This window comes from Phyllobates terribilis, unplaced genomic scaffold (assembly GCF_046119375.1).
Source record: "Phyllobates terribilis strain yellow unplaced genomic scaffold, ASM4611937v1 Scaffold_3__8_contigs__length_932513732, whole genome shotgun sequence".
NCBI lineage: Eukaryota > Metazoa > Chordata > Amphibia > Anura > Dendrobatidae > Phyllobates > Phyllobates terribilis.
The window spans coordinates 22,543,062-22,560,391 of record NW_027362763.1 but is presented as its reverse complement, the minus strand read 5'-3'; the positions used below and the strand labels follow the sequence as shown (position 1 = coordinate 22,560,391).

Sequence of the window (17,330 nt, the reverse complement as noted above, 5' to 3'; positions counted from 1 at the left end):
CTCCTCTACGCTCATCACCCAGAATCCTCCAGTGTATACCGTAAAATCTCCCAGCAGTCTCCGCTCATCACTCAGAATCCTCCAGTGTATAATCTCCCAGCAGTCTCCGCTGATCACCCAGAATCCTCCAGTGTATAATCTCCCAGCAGTCACCTCTCATCACCCAGAATCCTTCTGTGTATAATCTCCCAGCAGTCTCCCCTCATCACCCAGAATCCTCCAGTGTATAATCTCCCAGCAGTCTCCTCTCATCACCCAGAATCCTCCAGTGTATACTGTATAATCTCCCAGCAGTCTCCTCTCATCACCCAGAATCCTCCAGTGTATAATCTCCCAGCCGTCTCCTCTCATCACCCAGAATCCTCCAGTGTATAATCCTCCAGCAGTCTCCGCTCATCACCCAGAATCCTCCAGTGTATAATCTCCCAGCAGTCTCCTCTCATCACCCAGAATCCTCCAGTGTATAATCTCCCAGCAGTCTCCCCTCATCACCCAGAATCCTCCAGTGTATAATCTCCCAGCAGTCTCCGCTCATCACCCAGAATCCTCCAGTGTATAATCTCCCAGCAGTCACCTCTCCGGTCAGCAGCTCAATGATCTTGGTGGTGAGCTCTAGGATCTTCTTCTCCAGTGTCGGGGAGTGCGGGGCTTCTGTGATGGGGCTCTGGATCTGGCTCCGTCCTCCGGACACACAGGGGGTCACACGGTCACCGGACGTCTTCTTCACCACTGTGTGCTCCTGTGTACAGGGAGAGACGCTGATCACCACATAGATTCTACTCATCTTCCATCTTTCCTGTTATAGTAATAGAGATAAGAGTGATCTCATGTCAGACTCTCACCTTTCCCTGTAACAAGTCGATGATCTCCAGGGCGAGGAGTAATATTCCTGCAGTCATGTTGCTTTTGTCCTGGTCGATCCTCGGGGGGTCAGTTTTCATCCTGACGTCCTGGTACTGATCCTTCTGTCCTTCCATGTACTCCCACTCTTCCATGGAGAAATAGACAGCGGCATCCTCACACCTGACAGGAACCTGACACACATACAGTTACGCCCAGAAATCTTTACCCAGTGACACATCTACGTGATTTCAGCTCTGCAGGCTGATATTCTACTATTTTGGATGTAAAATGAAACAACTGAGATGTAATTGAAGTGGAGACTTTCAGATTTAATTAAAGGGGCTGAACAGAAATCTCCTGTGAAAGGTTTAGGAATTGCAGCCATTTTTCTACAAAGCCTCCGCATTTTGGGGCCTTAGATTAATTGGACAAATTCATTTCCCATAAATAAAATGTTCACGTTTAATCCTTTGTAGAGAATCCTTTGCAGCAATGACGGCCTGAAGTCTGGAGGCCATGTCCATCACCATCGTTGGTCTCCTCCGGTGTGAGGCTTTGCAGCAGTGATGGCCTGAAGTCGTCTGGAGGCCATGGACGTCACCATCGCTGGTCTCCTTCGGTGTGAGGCTTTGCAGCAATGACGGCCTGTAGTCTGGAGGCCATGGACGTCACCATCGCTGGTCTCCACCGGTGTGAGGCTTTGCAGCAATGACGGCCTGAAGTCTGGAGGCCATGTCCATCACCATCACTGGTCTCCTCCGGTGTGAGGCTTTGCAGCAATGATGACCTGAAGTCTGGAGGCCATGGACGTCACCATCGCTGGTCTCCACCGGTGTGAGGCTTTGCAGCAATGACGGCCTGTAGTCTGGAGGCCATGTCCATCACCATCGCTGGTCTCCACCGGTGTGAGGCTTTGCAGCAATGACGGCCTGAAGTCTGGAGGCCATGTCCATCACCATCACTGGTCTCCTCCGGTGTGAGGCTTAGCCCACTTTACTGCAGCGATTTCAGTTGTCTCTTGTTTGTAGCTGTGAACACTCGGGGTCTTCCGTGGGTGTAACGCTACTCAGACAACACAGGGTGAGAGTAAAACGCCGTGGTAATACTTTATTGAACCACAAAGCGGACAATAAACACACAGAACAGTCCCAGGAAATACCCAAGATGGTACAACATTACACAGTCTCACCCTTCCTTCTCTGCACGCATGGGATAAAACAGCTGCGACTTTGGAGACTTCCAGGGCCAACTACCTCAACCAGTGGCCCCCCACTTCTGGCGGGCCCTCACAGAGAGAAGGTAGCGGCAAGCTTAGGAAGCTAGCAGTCCATCAAGGTACAAGACCAGGAGACCTGGGGGTCCAAATCTGGCCTCTCCGAGAGTTTCCAAGGGGCCAGGCGACCGGTCGGTCCCTCCTGGCACCTCCAAATGTCTCCGTAGGTTCTAGGCGACTGGTGGGTCCCTCCTAGCAACCCCAAAACATATCTATGGGGCCAGGTGACTTCTTCGTCCTCTCCTGGACTCCGCAAAAGCATCCATCTCTCTCTGATGTTTAATGGAGCAGATCCGAATCTTTCTAGTCAGGGCCGTTACCTTTAGACTAGAATCATGTAAAATACAAATCTGTGTCTCTTTGGATGCCATGCAATCCATCAACTTTCCTAAAGGATGTTTCTCATTCTCCTTGTAAAGTCTTTCTGAATCTCTGTCCCAAGACTTATTCTGTCTCCAGCACTACAGACATCCCTGTTTATATTTACATCTGTGTGAGGTCATCAGGCACAGGTAAGAGGTAAAGGTGCAGGGCTCAAGTATCCACAACTCATCCCCCAAGATTGACTGGCAAACATCCTACAATGGTATTTAACATACATTTATTGTGTATTCATTGTCACCTTTATTTTATGTATTTTATTGATATATATTTACCATTTCATGCACCCTTTTGAGCATTTCACATATTTCAATCCATTGTTTTTTAATTCACCACACATATAATGAGTTATATATTTTTCCACACACTTACATATATCCTAAACACAATCTTTTTCACATACGATCCTTCAATATATCATAAAATCTTCTCAGCACATTTATTCATATATATTCACACATCGCTTATTTAATTTATACAAATGACCCATGTTATTGTGTCTTAAAACAGTTTTATTTTTGCACAGTTATAAATTCAGACTAGTTTTGGTATACTCTGTTCGGCACTGACCTTTCCACATGTTCCCTGCAGTGTAGATGGGTGCGCGCATGTACGATAGACTAGCTTCCTGGTTCTTCCCGACATGGACAATGTGACCGGTGATGTTTGTGTTGCTACGCAACCCAGCGCTTGCGGGTCACGGACCATGAACGGAAGTCCACACTTCTTAGGAAGTAGTCGTCATCTGACATGTGCGCCAAGTACCATCTGACTTCCGGTTGGCGTCTATTGATTGAACAGCTGCAAGTGATGTTCCGGTGATCAGCAACCCCTATATATAGCTTACATTACGAATCTAACATTGCGCTCCCTCAAGAAGGCTGACAAAACGCGCGTCGGGTTGTCCGGTTTGTTTACCTCCCTATTTCACCAAGTAATGGACATCATGGCAAACACTGTTCATGTGACCACATGTGGGTTAAGTTCATCCTGACCTACTAATCTGTGCTACTAACACCAATCTTATTCTCAATACACATTTTTGTGCAACTTTATTTTTTGGTCTGTTATAGCCACTGGGCCTAATATATATACTCCAGCCCCACACTCTTGTTTCAGTGTCTTGTGATCCATTTGTATTCTGACGATACCCACATTTTGTATATGAAGCTACTGGTGTTTTTTATTACGTTTTTTTTATTGTGTCATGACTTTATTCAATAAAGGTTAAATTTTCTGATCTGATATACTCATTTTTCCTGCTTTTTTGGATTAACATCCTATATGAAAGCTGTCGTTATATAATGGTATTTAACATATCTAGAAAACATTCATTGTTCTAGCTAGTCTATTTACATAGTTTGTATCACAGGGGCTCTTGTAAATACACATCATTGTTTCAGAATCAAAGAGCAGATAATATTCAGGGTTATACAAATAACAGTCTGTGTTAATCAACTAAAGAAGAACACAGATTAAAGAGTCAACATAAAAATAAAGGTATGCTGCTCTTGCCATCAGAAAGTATGTCCGGCATAATTAAGATTTTACGCTGTATCGTCACATTGCCCCCCAATCTTTATTAGCCAGACATAATAGGATACCAATCATCCTTCTCCACTTATTGGAGACAGTCCATCAGCATGTCTTTAAGCACAGACACGAATGTAAGAGGTCTCACCTTAATTAGAACAAAACTCTGTATCATCCAGTTTGCTAAGAGCATATTCCACTTCTTCCTTGCAAATAAACTCCAAAATTAATTCACGAAAACAGACAGGTATCCATTGTGTCCACACATGCCGTGTTCTGCATCCTGTGGTTCCTGAATTAAATCCGATGAGTGTCGGTGGCCTGGTATTCAATCCGTTTAAGCTGGCACAGCTCCTGTAGTTGCCGTTCCTTGTGGCTGTATATCTTCTCCGGTCCTCCTCCCAAGGCCGGGCTGATGGGGTTGGACATGGCAGCATCCGAAACCCGCTGTGTATGCCTCACCTATTGACTGCTGGGTCTGTCTACATGCCTCCCTGGTTGTAGAGCTCTGTGGACGGTGTGTGCTAACACCAGTCCCCTGCAGCTCCCCAACTCTGCTGGGCTGAGTAGTATCCCACTGTTGCCACCAAAATGTGAAGACCCAGTGTACTCCGTGAGCGTAACGCTACTCAGACAACACAGGACGAGGGTAAAACAGCGTGGCAATACTTTATGGAACCACAAAGCGGACAATAAACACACAGAACAGTCACAGCAAATACCCAAGATGGTACAAAATTACACAGTCTCATCCTTCCTTCTTCACTCACCTGGGATAGAACAGCTGCAACTTTGGAGACTTCCAGGGCCAACTACCTCAACCAGTCCACCCCCCCCCCGCTTCTGGCGGGCCCTCACAGAGAGGAGGTTACGGAAGCTAGCAGTCCATCGAGTTACAAGACCAGGGGATTCAAGGGTCCCACCCTGGCCTCTTCGAGAGTTCCCATGGAGCCAGGCGACTGGTGGGCCCCTCCTGGCAACCCCAAAACAACATATCCATGGGGCCAGGTGACTTCTTCGTCCTCTCCTGGACTCCGCAAAAGTATCCATGTCTCTCTGATGGTTAATGGAGCAGATTCCAATCTTTCCAGTCAGGGCCGTTACTCTTAGGCTAGAATACAAATCTGTGTCTCTTTGGATGCCATGCAATCCCTCTACTTTCCTGAAGGATGTTTCTCATTCTCCTTGTAAAGTCTTTCTGAATCTCTGTCCCAAGACTGATTCTGTCTCCAGCACTATTATTTTTTATTTATATATCGCCATTGATTCCATGGTGCTGTACATAAGCACTAAAGACATCCCTGTTTATATTTACATCTGTGTGAGGTCATCAGGCACAGGTAAGAGGTAAAGGTGTAGGGCTCGAGTATCCACAGTTCATCCACCAAGATTGACTGGCAAACACCCTACAATGGTATTTAACATATCTAGCAAACATTCATTGTTCTAGCTAATCTATTTACATAGTTTGTATCACAGGGGCTCTTGTAAATACACATCATTGTTTCAGAATCAAAGAGCAGATAACATTCAGGGTTATACAAATAATAGTCTGCGTTAATCAACTAAAGAAGAACACAGATTAAAGAGTCAACATGCAAATAAAGGTATGCAGCTCTTGCCATCAGAAAGTATGTCTGGCATAATTAAGATTTTATGCTGTATTGTCACTGTGAAGAATATTCAAGACAATCCCCTGTCAATTACTGTGTACTATGTGATGGTGATTACAGAGATTTCCATACACAGTGTAATCCGACTCTTTTGAATACACTGCAGCTTGCAAAGGAGGGGGTTGAGTAGCTAGGAGTGAGATCTCCCACAGCAGCTGCCAGCTACACAGGATGTCCCATCCCCCACCCCATGTGCTTCTATTGTTCAAGAAACATAATTCAACAGTAGTTATGGGAAAATGATACACACCAGTGATAAACAAACCAGATTTTTGGAAACTGGAAGGGAGAATCTCACCAGCCCTTTCTCCACCACCCAGCTAGATAGGATAGGGAGATATGCAGCACAGCCTTTCAGAAGCCCCTAGGGCCACTGTGTTTGGTCTCCATGCGTAGCAGGTGCCCAGCTGGATCCAATGACACCAGAACCAGCTCCCTAGGACAATCCAGTAAGGACGTATAGCCGTTTTAGTTTTTAGAGTTGTAGCTGAGAAAGGCCAGGGGGAGGAGAGTTGAGCCCGCTTGGGGGCAGGAGTGGGCAGGATCCAGAGAGTTTATCAGTTTCAGCAGCCCTGAGCCCAAAGTCTATGTTCCTGGGGAGGTCGTGCCATCAAGACGTGTGGCACAAGTCAATCAACTAAGTGAAGGCCCACAAACCTCCCATGTGGCAGCCCTTCCCCCGAAAGCCAGATCATCCATCTAAACCAGTAACTGACTTGTAATAACTGCTTTATACCTTTTGTACCCATGCTTTTGTGCTTGTAACTCTAACCACTGTATATGTATAACCCTTATGTATATAGTTTTTTTTTTAGTGTGCCCTTATGGTGATTAAATATATAATTTAATCTTGGGCTGTTCTTTCATTTTGATCCACGAGCCTTACGCCTGTTGTTCGGTTCAACAATCACGCTACCGGGTTGGTTTCTAGCCCGATGTAGTCGGTTATATCAAATAGAAACTGGTGGCAGCTCTCCCAGGCCAACTAGGCTCTGCTTCACTGGAGCTAGTGAGCGAAGCCTCTCAACATGTCAGGGCTGGGGGCGAGTGTGGTGCCACGTTAGTGACTGAGTGGGCCACCTCTACCCACTCCCTGGTGCCTTCCTGTCCCGTGTGGACAGGGGGTGTCTATGCATAACGTACCAACCTGACCTTATGTGTCCCTCAGGAGGGTGCGGAATGCCACCTAGGTGCAGAGGGCAGGTCTGTACCATGTCCTCTGTCTGACGTAATTGCGGGGTGTGGATTCATCACAAGAGGCGGCAGCAGCGAGGTTCTGCGGGGTCCCCCTGTTGCCGTTTCTTCCAGTCACAGCGGCTCTTTCTGCTTTTAGTTTTGTCTTTAGGCTGTGAAATGCGGCTCGATGGGGCTGAGATCTGGTGATGACTCGGCCATTGCACGTCTTTGCTTTCTCTGGATCTTTTGGGTCATTGTCCAGCTATTCTGTGAAACATCGTCCAATTAACCTTGCTGCAATTGGTTGGATCTGAGCAGAAAGTATCGCCCTGTACACACAGGATTCATGAAGTTGTTTCTGTCTTAAGTCACATCATCAATAACCACTAGTTACCTGCAGCCATTGGAATCCATGCATGCTGCGCCATCACAGCGCCTCCACCATGTGTTACACAGAATGTGCTGTGCAGAGGATCAGGAGCCGCTGCAGCCTTCTCCAGACTTTCTTATTCCCATCATTCTGGCACATGCTGATCTTTTCGTTTTCTCTGCTTTTCCAGAACTGGGCAGCTTCTTTAGATGATTATGTCAAAGTCTAATCTGGCCTATTTTCAAGCAGATTAATGGTTTTCTCCCTGTGATTAAACCTCTTTATTTGCCATCATGAAGTCTCTTTATGGTAGACTTAGATACTGAATCATCTTCCTGGAGACTGTTCTTCACTTGGGTGGATGTTGTGAAGGGGTTTTTCTTCACCCTGGGAAGGATTTTCACATGATCCACCACTATTGTACTCCGCGGACATCCAGGCTTTCATCAGGGTGCACAAACTGTTTATTTGGCCACTCCTAACATTTCTCTTTTGGATTTCTTGTTTTTTTCAGCTTAATGATGGTCTGTTTCACTTCCATTGAGAGCTCTTTGACCGCATGATGTGGGTTGACAGCAACAACTTCCAAATACAATTGCGGCACTAGGAATCAGCTCAGACCTTTTATCTGCTTAATTGAAGATGGATTAACGAGAGAAAAGCCCATGCAATGCCTTACAAAGTTTCTGAGATATTTGTCCAATTACTTTTGGTTCCTTGAAAAAGAGGGAACTACATATTAAAGAGCAGTAATCCTAAACCCTTCCTCCAATTAGGATGGGAGTCCTCTCAAATTAAATCTGAGAGTGGGCACTGTATGCCCAGATCTTTAATATGATCGCACAAGCGTCCCTCTGTCTGAAGCCTCTATAGACTGTGCAAGCACGACGCGCAGTCTGGCTCCAGACAGAAGAACGCATGGAGCCGTTACAGGTAAGAGGAGTGTGTATGGCGCCGGGGATCGCTGTATGCGTAGACACTGAACGCATACCTCGATCTCTGGCGCCATACTTACCTGACCGGGAGGAGCGTTGCTGCGGCGCCTCTCTTCGCCGGAGACCGGGGCAGAAGTGAAGGCGTTGGAATCGGCGCATGCACATAGCGCTATCCAGCGCCATTTTACTGAAGACACATTGGCAAAAACACTTATACTCACCTTTCTTCATTGTACTTCAGCGCTGCTGTGTCCTGTTCTGCATGCTCATACCGTGCTGTCCGGCGCCACACTCCTTCCCCGGCAGAACAGGACACAGCAGCGCTGCAGCACAATGAAGAAAGGTGAGTATAAGTGTTTTTGATTTTTTTTCTGTATGTGTGCAGCATGAAGGGATGATGGGTGCCATACATACGAGGATTAGGGGGTGAGGGGGCCACACATACCAGGATTGGGGGATGAGGGGTACCATCCATACCAGGATTAATGGGTGAGGGGTACCATCCATACCAGGATTGGGGGGGTGAGAGGTGCCATGCATACCAGGATTGGGGGATGAGGGGTACCATGCATACCAGGATTGGGGGATGAGGGGTACCATGCATACAAGGATTGGGGGATGAGGGAGGCCATGCATACCAGGATTGGGGGATGAGGGAGGCCATGCATACCAGGATTGGGGGGTGAGGGGACCATGCATACCAGGATTGGGGGGTGAGGGGTGCCATACATACCGGGATTGGGGGATGAGGGGTGCCATGCATGCCAGCATTGGGGATTGGGGATGAGGGGTGCCATGCATACCAGAATAGGGATGAGGGGTACCATGCATACCAGAATAGGAATATGTGGTGCCATGCATACCAGGATTAGGGGATAAGGAGTGCCATAAATACCAGGATAGGGATGAGGGGGCCATACATACCAGGATTGGGGATGAGAAAGCCATGCATACCAGGATTGGGGGATGAGGAGGCCATACATACCAGGATTGGGGGATGAGGGATGCCATACAAACCAGGATGAGTTGTACCATATATACCAGAATAGGGATGTGGGTTACCATGCATACCAGGATGAGGGATGGCGTGCCACGCATACCAAGATGAGGGGTACCATGCATGCCAGAATAGGGATGAGGGGTACCATACATACCAGAATAGGAATGCGGGGTACCATGCATACCAGGATGAGGGATGGGGTGCCATGCATACCAGGATGAGGGATGAGGAGTGCCATGCATACCAGGATTGGGGGATGAGGAGTGCCATGCATACCAGGATAGGGATGAGGAGTGTCATGCATACCAGGATTGGGGGAGGAGGAGTGCCATGCATACCAGGATTGGGGGAGGAGGGAGGCCATGCATACCAGGATTGGGGGGTGAGGGGACCATGCATACCAGGATTGGGGGGTGAGGGGTGCCATACATACCAGCATTGGGGATGAGGGGTGACATGCATACCAGCATTGGGGATGAGGGGTACCATGCATACCAGAATAGAGATGAGGGGTACCATGCACACCAGAATAGGGATGAGGGGTATCATGCATACCAGAATAGGAATATGTGGTGCCATGCATACCAGGATTTGGGTATGAGGAGTGCCATGTATACCAGGATAGGGATGAGGGGGCCATACATACCAGGACTGGGGATGAGAAAGCCATGCATATCAGGATGAGAGATTGAGTACCATACATACCAGGATTAGGGGATGAGGGGAGCCATGCATACCAGAATTGGGGAATGAGGGATGCCATTCATACCAGGATTGGGATGAGGGGGGCTATGTATATCAAATTTGGGATGAGGGGGCCATGCATACCAGGATGAAAGATGGGGTGCCATGCACACCAGGACTGGGATGATGGGTGCCATGTATACCAGGATGAGAGATGGGTTGCAATGCATACCAGGATTGGGATGAGGGGTGCTATGTATACAAGATTTGAAATGAGGGGTGCCATGCATACCAGGATTGGTGATGGGGGGTGCCATGCATACCAGGATTGGGGATGAGGGGACCATGCATATGAGAATCCAGGATTGGGGATGAGGGATGCCATGCATACCAGGATTGGGGATGAGGGGTGCCATGCATACCAGGATTGGGGATGAGGGGTGCCATGCATACCAGGATTGGGGATGAGGAGTGCCATGCATACCAGGATTGGGGATGAGGAGTGCCATGCATACCAGGATAGGGATGAGGGGTACCATGCATACCAGGATAGGGATTAGGGGTGCCATACATACCAGGAGACGGATGAGGGGTGTCATGCATACCAGGATAGGGATGAGGGGTGCCATGCATACCAGGATAGGGATGTGGGGGGGCCATGCATACGAGGATTTGGATGAGGGGCCACGCATACCAGGATAGGGATGACGGGTACTATGCATACCAGGATAGGGATGAGGGGTACCATGCATACCAGGATGAGGAATGGGGTGCCATGCATACCAGGATAGGGATGAGGGGTACCATGCATACCAGGATGAGGGGTAGCATACATACCAGGATAGGGATGAGGGATGGGGTACCATGCATACCAGGATAGGGATGAGGGGTGCCATGCATAACAGGATAGAGATGAGGGCAGCACATAACAGGATGGGGGAACAGGATTGGGGAGCACGAATACCAGGATGGGGGCAGCACAAATACCAGGATAGGGGCAGCACGAATACCAGGATGGGGACAGCACGAATACCAGGATAGGGGCAGCACGAATACCAGGAGGGGGGCAGCACGAATACCAGGAGGGGGGCAGCACGAATACCAGGAGGGGGGCAGCACGAATACCAGGATGGGGGCAGCACGAATACCAGGATTGGGGAGCACAAATATGAGGATGGGGGCAGCACAAATACGAGGATGGGGGCAGCACAAATACCAGGATGGGGGCAGCACAAATACCAGGATGGGGGCAGCACAAATACCAGGATGGGGGCAGCACATACCAGCATGGGAGACCATATACCAATAAAAATGCTCGCCACCCGGGCGTAGAACGGACTCAATAGCTATTTGATTATATAACTGTATCTTGTAAATGTCAAAACTTGTGTCACTGTCCAAATAATTCTGAACCTAACTGTATACCAACATCACCCAGAATTCTCCAGTGTATTTCCCAGCATTCACCTCTCCAGTCAGCAGCTCTGTGATCTTGTTGGTGAGATCTAGGATCTTCTTCTCAGGCATTGGGGCGTGCGGGGCTTCTGTGATGGGGCTCTCATTCCTGCTCCTTCTTCTGGATACGTGGTGATGGATGATGGGAGTCTCACAGTCACTTGATGTCTTCTTCACTATTGTGTAATCCTGTATAAGGAGATGAATATTACACGGAGGGAAACATAAGAGCAGGACATTTTATGTGTCGCCTCACCAGGTAGCCCCCCATTCATCTCAACAGGAGAGCTCATGAGGGACTCACTACCTGGTTTACTCTTTACTGTTTGGGAGGTCTGAGGACCCTCGCAGTTGGAGATCAATAGTCAACTGAAAGTTGCCTCCAGTGGTTTGGTGGTGGTGCTGTCTAGGCCGCACTGTCAGCAGTGAGGGGTGACATAGAAAGATACAGACAGACAGTGATACAGGAGACTCTTCTATGGAGTCCAACTTAGATATAGAGGCCAAGGTAGAATCGCGAACAAGACCTGGTAACTTCTCAGAGAATAACCGGAATCCCTCTGAAAGACATCAGCTATACTAACAATGGGTGCCGCTTGCCAAAAAGTCTTCACCAGGTTCATCACTGGGGCTCTATCAATAAGATCTATTATCAATAGGGAAGAGGATGAAGGGGGTCGATGTTGATGAGGAATCTCTTATGTAGAAAACCAAGTTTCTTCTCTGTAAAAGGAATTTAGTTTTCTGTAGACCAACAAAGTGACCGATTTGGAAGATCAATGTACATGAGTGAATATTAGATGTACAGATCTTCCTGAGGGCCTGGAAGGTCAGGACTGTATGATCTTTATATCCGGACTGTATGATATATATATCAGGACTGTATGGGAGGGACACCTTACCCTTGTCCATATGAATTACATGGAGGAGTTAGGGGGAGAGATTACTTTGTTACTTGCGGTGGAGTTGGATTCTCCCAGTTGAGCGCTCCGGTCAGGGGACGGGTTCAGGAAAGTGATTGCTGGGTTTTGCTTTAAACTGAATTTAAGGGCTGCAGTACGGAGGTGTTCACACTGAGCGGTTATGAGGCAGTTACCCAGGAAAGGTTAAAACGAAATGTCTTTATTCTCCAGAAACTTCCAAAGTAATGGTAATTGGCATCCTCCGGATCGCAGCCGGGCCATCACAGTACAGTCCGCTTCCAGACCAGTTGCCGTGGGCGACGGCACCCCCGTAACACTCTGAGGTGTGTCAGAGTTTTGCCTTCTTGGGGTCTGTGTTCAGGTCACACAGGCCAGTATTGCAGAGACTCCTGCTCTGAAGCCTGCAAACATCAAACTGACACATCCAAACCTTTGCTGCAGGTTTTGAAATGAGAACTGTGGACATGAGCCACATGCAAGACCCGAGCTGGAGGGAGTGGACCGCCCCACTGCCATCCTGTAGTCCACTCCAAGAATAAAAGCTTATGCCGGGTTTTACTAAATCTGGCTTGGTCAAATAGCTTGACCAAGTCCAAACTTACTTTTATTCTGCGCTGCAACCACAGCTATGTCTGTGATTGTAATGCACTCCAAGGGGGTTAATATGCTTCTATGTGCATCCTGGGGGATACGTACCGTCCCTCACATATAATTCCCCTCACTGCCTCACAGGGCATGAAGCAGGTAGTTTTAGATATCAAAAGGTTTTAACTAAAACGAATGGAAATATTTTATAAAAAAGCATAACTAACTACAGAAACTACTGAGGTCGCTCAGGTCCTTGCAGTTTAGATCCAGAGATGCAGCTCTGCCAGATGGTGAGAGAGGAAAGGGGCAGACACAACTCATCCCCGCACCATGATCGTCAGGTGCCAAAGGGCTGCGATGGCTACTGGAGCCTAACAATATCCACTAGGTCGGACATGTACGGAAGCATGAAGTAGGGTCTAATACGCAGTCAGTGTCTTACAAATGAGTGCCGAGAATATCGGCGATGCAGCTGCACCGGGGCCCAGAGTTGGACCCTTGGAGGCAGGGGCGTACCACCCATAGCTGCAGATCACGTAGCCACTATGGGGCCCCTCAGTCAAGGGGTCCGATGCAGCTTGACACCAGACACCATATGGTTGAAACCAGAAGTTTCCATCCACTATATATAAAGACACATCTGCAGGTTTTTCTCAATATCTGACATGAGATCAGAATAAACCTTTCCGGTTTTAGGACAATTAGGATTTTACCATAATGTTTAATATTTGCCAAATGCCGGAATAATGAGAGGAGAGAGAAGGTTTAAGGCATTTTTATTACTTACTGCAGAGTCAGGAGTTTCCATACACTACGATTACTCTGCCTTTATACAATTCTGGACGGCCCATATGATGAGGTCGGTGTTTGGAAGCTTCTGGTTTTGTTTTTTTGGCAACATCGGAGTTAATCAGAGACACACCTGTGGATGTATTGTAATGCACACCTGAAACACACTGCTCCTTTGTGTAGCATCATGGGAAAGTCTAAAGAAATCAGCCAAGATATCAGGAAGACATCTCTAGACATTCCCCATTTATTATAGGAAGGGGGTGAAGGAAACAAGCTGGTTAACATGCAATGTCCGTGCTTCCTACGGATGGGGCATCAATGTAGAAGTAGTGGACAACCCTTTTACCATATATCAGAAAATTCAGAAAAACTTTTTAAAAGGAGAGTATCACAGTTAAGCAAACCATACCAGTAGGTGATAAAAAACACAGCAGTTTTTGATCACTATCTTATAAATGCGTATAAAAGAGAAATCTCTACACCAGAAAAGTTGTAAAAAAGTATACGGTGGAATAAAATCCTACCTCAAAGTGTAAAGAGACAACTGCATAAGGACATAATAGAAATATAGAACAGTTTACCTCTCCATTCAGCAGATAATAGAAATATAGAAGAGTTTACCTCTCCGCTCAGCAGATAACAGAAATATATAACAGTTTACCTCTCCACTCAGCAGATAATAGAAATATATAAGAGTTTACCTCTCCACTCAGCAGATAATGATAGAAATATAAAAGAGTTTACCTCTCCACTCAGCAGATAATAGAAATATAGAAGAGTTTACCTCTCCACTCAGCAGATATTAGAAATATAGAAGAGTTTACCTCTCCACTCAGCAGATATTAGAAATATAGAAGAGTTTACCTCTCCACTCAGCAGATAATAGAAATATAGAAGAGTTTACCTCTCCACTCAGCAGATAATAGAAATATAAAAGAGTTTACCTCTCCACTCAGCAGATAATAGAAATATAAAAGAGTTTACCTCTCCACTCAGCAGATAATAGAAATATAGAAGAGTTTACCTCTCCGCTCAGCAGATAATAGAAATATAGAAGAGTTTACCTCTCCACTCAGCAGATAATAGAAATATATAAGAGTTTACCTCTCCACTTAGCAGATAATAGAAATATATAAGAGTTTACCTCTCCACTCAGCAGATAATGATAGAAATATAAAAGAGTTTACCTCTCCACTCAGCAGATAATAGAAATATAGAAGAGTTTACCTCTCCGCTCAGCAGATAATAGAAATATAGAAGAGTTTACCTCTCCACTCAGCAGGTAATAGAAATATAGAAGAGTTTACCTCTCCACTCAGCAGATATTAGAAATATAGAAGAGTTTACCTCTCCACTCAGCAGATATTAGAAATATAGAAGAGTTTACCTCTCCACTCAGCAGATAATAGAAATATAGAAGAGTTTACCTCTCCACTCAGCAGATAATAGAAATATAAAAGAGTTTACCTCTCCACTCAGCAGATAATAGAAATATAAAAGAGTTTACCTCTCCACTCAGCAGATAATAGAAATATAGAAGAGTTTACCTCTCCGCTCAGCAGATAATAGAAATATAGAAGAGTTTACCTCTCCACTCAGCAGATAATAGAAATATATAAGAGTTTACCTCTCCACTTAGCAGATAATAGAAATATATAAGAGTTTACCTCTCCACTCAGCAGATAATGATAGAAATATAAAAGAGTTTACCTCTCCACTCAGCAGATAATAGAAATATAGAAGAGTTTACCTCTCCGCTCAGCAGATAATAGAAATATAGAAGAGTTTACCTCTCCACTCAGCAGGTAATAGAAATATAGAAGAGTTTACCTCTCCACTCAGCAGATAATAGAAATATAGAAGAGTTTACCTCTCCACTCAGCAGATAATGATAGAAATATAGAAGAGTTTATCTCTCCACTCAGCAGATAATAGAAATATAGAAGAGTTTACCTCTCCACTCAGCAGATAATTGAAATATAGAAGAGTTTACCTCTCCGCTCAGCAGATAATGATAGAAATATAGAAGAGTTTACCTCTCCACTCAGCAGATAATAGAAATATAAAAGAGTTTACCTCTCCACTCAGCAGATAATAGAAATATAAAAGAGTTTACCTCTCCACTCAGCAGATAATAGAAATATAGAAGAGTTTACCTCTCCGCTCAGCAGATAATAGAAATATAGAAGAGTTTACCTCTCCACTCAGCAGATAATAGAAATATAGAAGAGTTTACCTCTCCACTCAGCAGATAATAGAAATATAGAAGAGTTTACCTCTCCACTCAGCAGATTATAGAAATATAGAAGAGTTTACCTCTCCAATCAGCAGATAATAGATATATAGAAGAGTTTACCTCTCCACTCAGCAGATAATAGAAATATATAAGAGTTTACCTCTCCACTCAGCAGATAATAGAAATATATAAGAGTTTACCTCTCCACTCAGCAGATAATAGAAATATAGAAGAGTTTACCTCTCCACTCAGCAGATAATGATAGAAATATAGAAGAGTTTACCTCTCCACCCAGCAGATAATGATAGAAATATAGAAGAGTTTACCTCTCCACTCAGCAGATACAAATATATAAGAGTTTACCTCTCCGCTCAGAAGATAATGATAGAAATATAGAAGAAGAGTTTACCTCTCCGCTCAGCAGATAATAGAAATATAGAAGAGTTTACCTCTCCGCTCAGCAGATGATAGAAATATAGAAGAGTTTTCCTCTCCACTCAGCAGATGATAGAAATATAGAAGAGTTTATCTCTCCACTCAGCAGATAATAGAAATATAGAAGAGTTTATCTCTCCGCTCAGCAGATAATAATAGAAATATAGAAGAGTTTACCTCACCACTCAGCAGATAATAGAAATATAGAAGAGTTTACATCTCCACTCAGCAGATAATGATAGAAATATAGAAGAGTTTACCTCTCCGCTCAGCAGATAATAGAAATATAGAAGAGTTTACCGCTCCGCTCAGCAGATAATAGATATATAGAAGAGTTTAACTCTCCACTCAGTAGATAATGATAGAAATATAGAAGAGTTTACCTCACCACTCAGCAGATAATAGAAATATAGAAGAGTTTTCCTCTCCACTCAGCAGATGATAGAAATATAGAAGAGTTTACCTCTCCACTCAGCAGATGATAGAAATATAGAAGAGTTTATCTCTCCACTCAGCAGAAAATAGAAATATAGAAGAGTTTACCTCTCCGCTCAGCAGATAATAATAGAAATATAGAAGAGTTTACCTCTCCACTCAGCAGATAATAGAAATATAGAAGAGTTTACCTCTCCACTCAGCAGATGATAGAAATATAGAAGAGTTTACCTCTCCACTCAGCAGATAATAGAAATATAGAAGAGTCTACCTCTCCACTCAGCAGATAATAAAAATATAGAAGAGTTTACCTCTCCACTCAGCAGATAATAGAAATATAGAAGAGTTTACCTCTCTACTCAGCAGATAATAGAAATATAGAAGAGTTTACCTCTCCACTCAGCAGATAATAGAAATATAGAAGAGTTTACCTCTTCACTCAGCAGATAATAGAAATATAGAAGAGTTTACCTCTCCACTCAGCAGATAATAGAAATATAGAAGAGTTTACATCTCCACTCAGCAGATAATAGAAATATAGAAGAGTTTACCTCTTCACTCAGCAGATAATAGAAATATAGAAGAGTTTACCTCTCCG

The 17,330-nt window shown here is 45.2% G+C and overlaps 1 protein-coding gene across 4 annotated transcripts in view; it reads right to left on the bottom strand.

The window, feature by feature from the left end:
- The window catches only part of LOC141258720 (uncharacterized), a 120,280-nt gene that overhangs the window by 16,181 nt on the left and 86,769 nt on the right, over positions 1 to 17,330 (bottom strand). For 2 of the 4 annotated variants that reach the window (XM_073673757.1, XM_073673756.1), the window contains exons 3-5: positions 11,336 to 11,512; positions 843 to 1,034; positions 575 to 739 (exon numbers count right to left, since the gene is read on the bottom strand). In XM_073673757.1, the coding sequence (XP_073529858.1) occupies positions 575 to 739; positions 843 to 1,034; positions 11,336 to 11,512 (534 nt within the window). Of the gene's footprint in view, positions 1 to 574; positions 740 to 842; positions 1,035 to 11,335; positions 11,513 to 13,621; positions 13,757 to 17,330 lie in introns of all 4 variants that reach the window. The other 2 variants (XM_073673758.1, XM_073673759.1) reach the window with 2 other exon arrangements.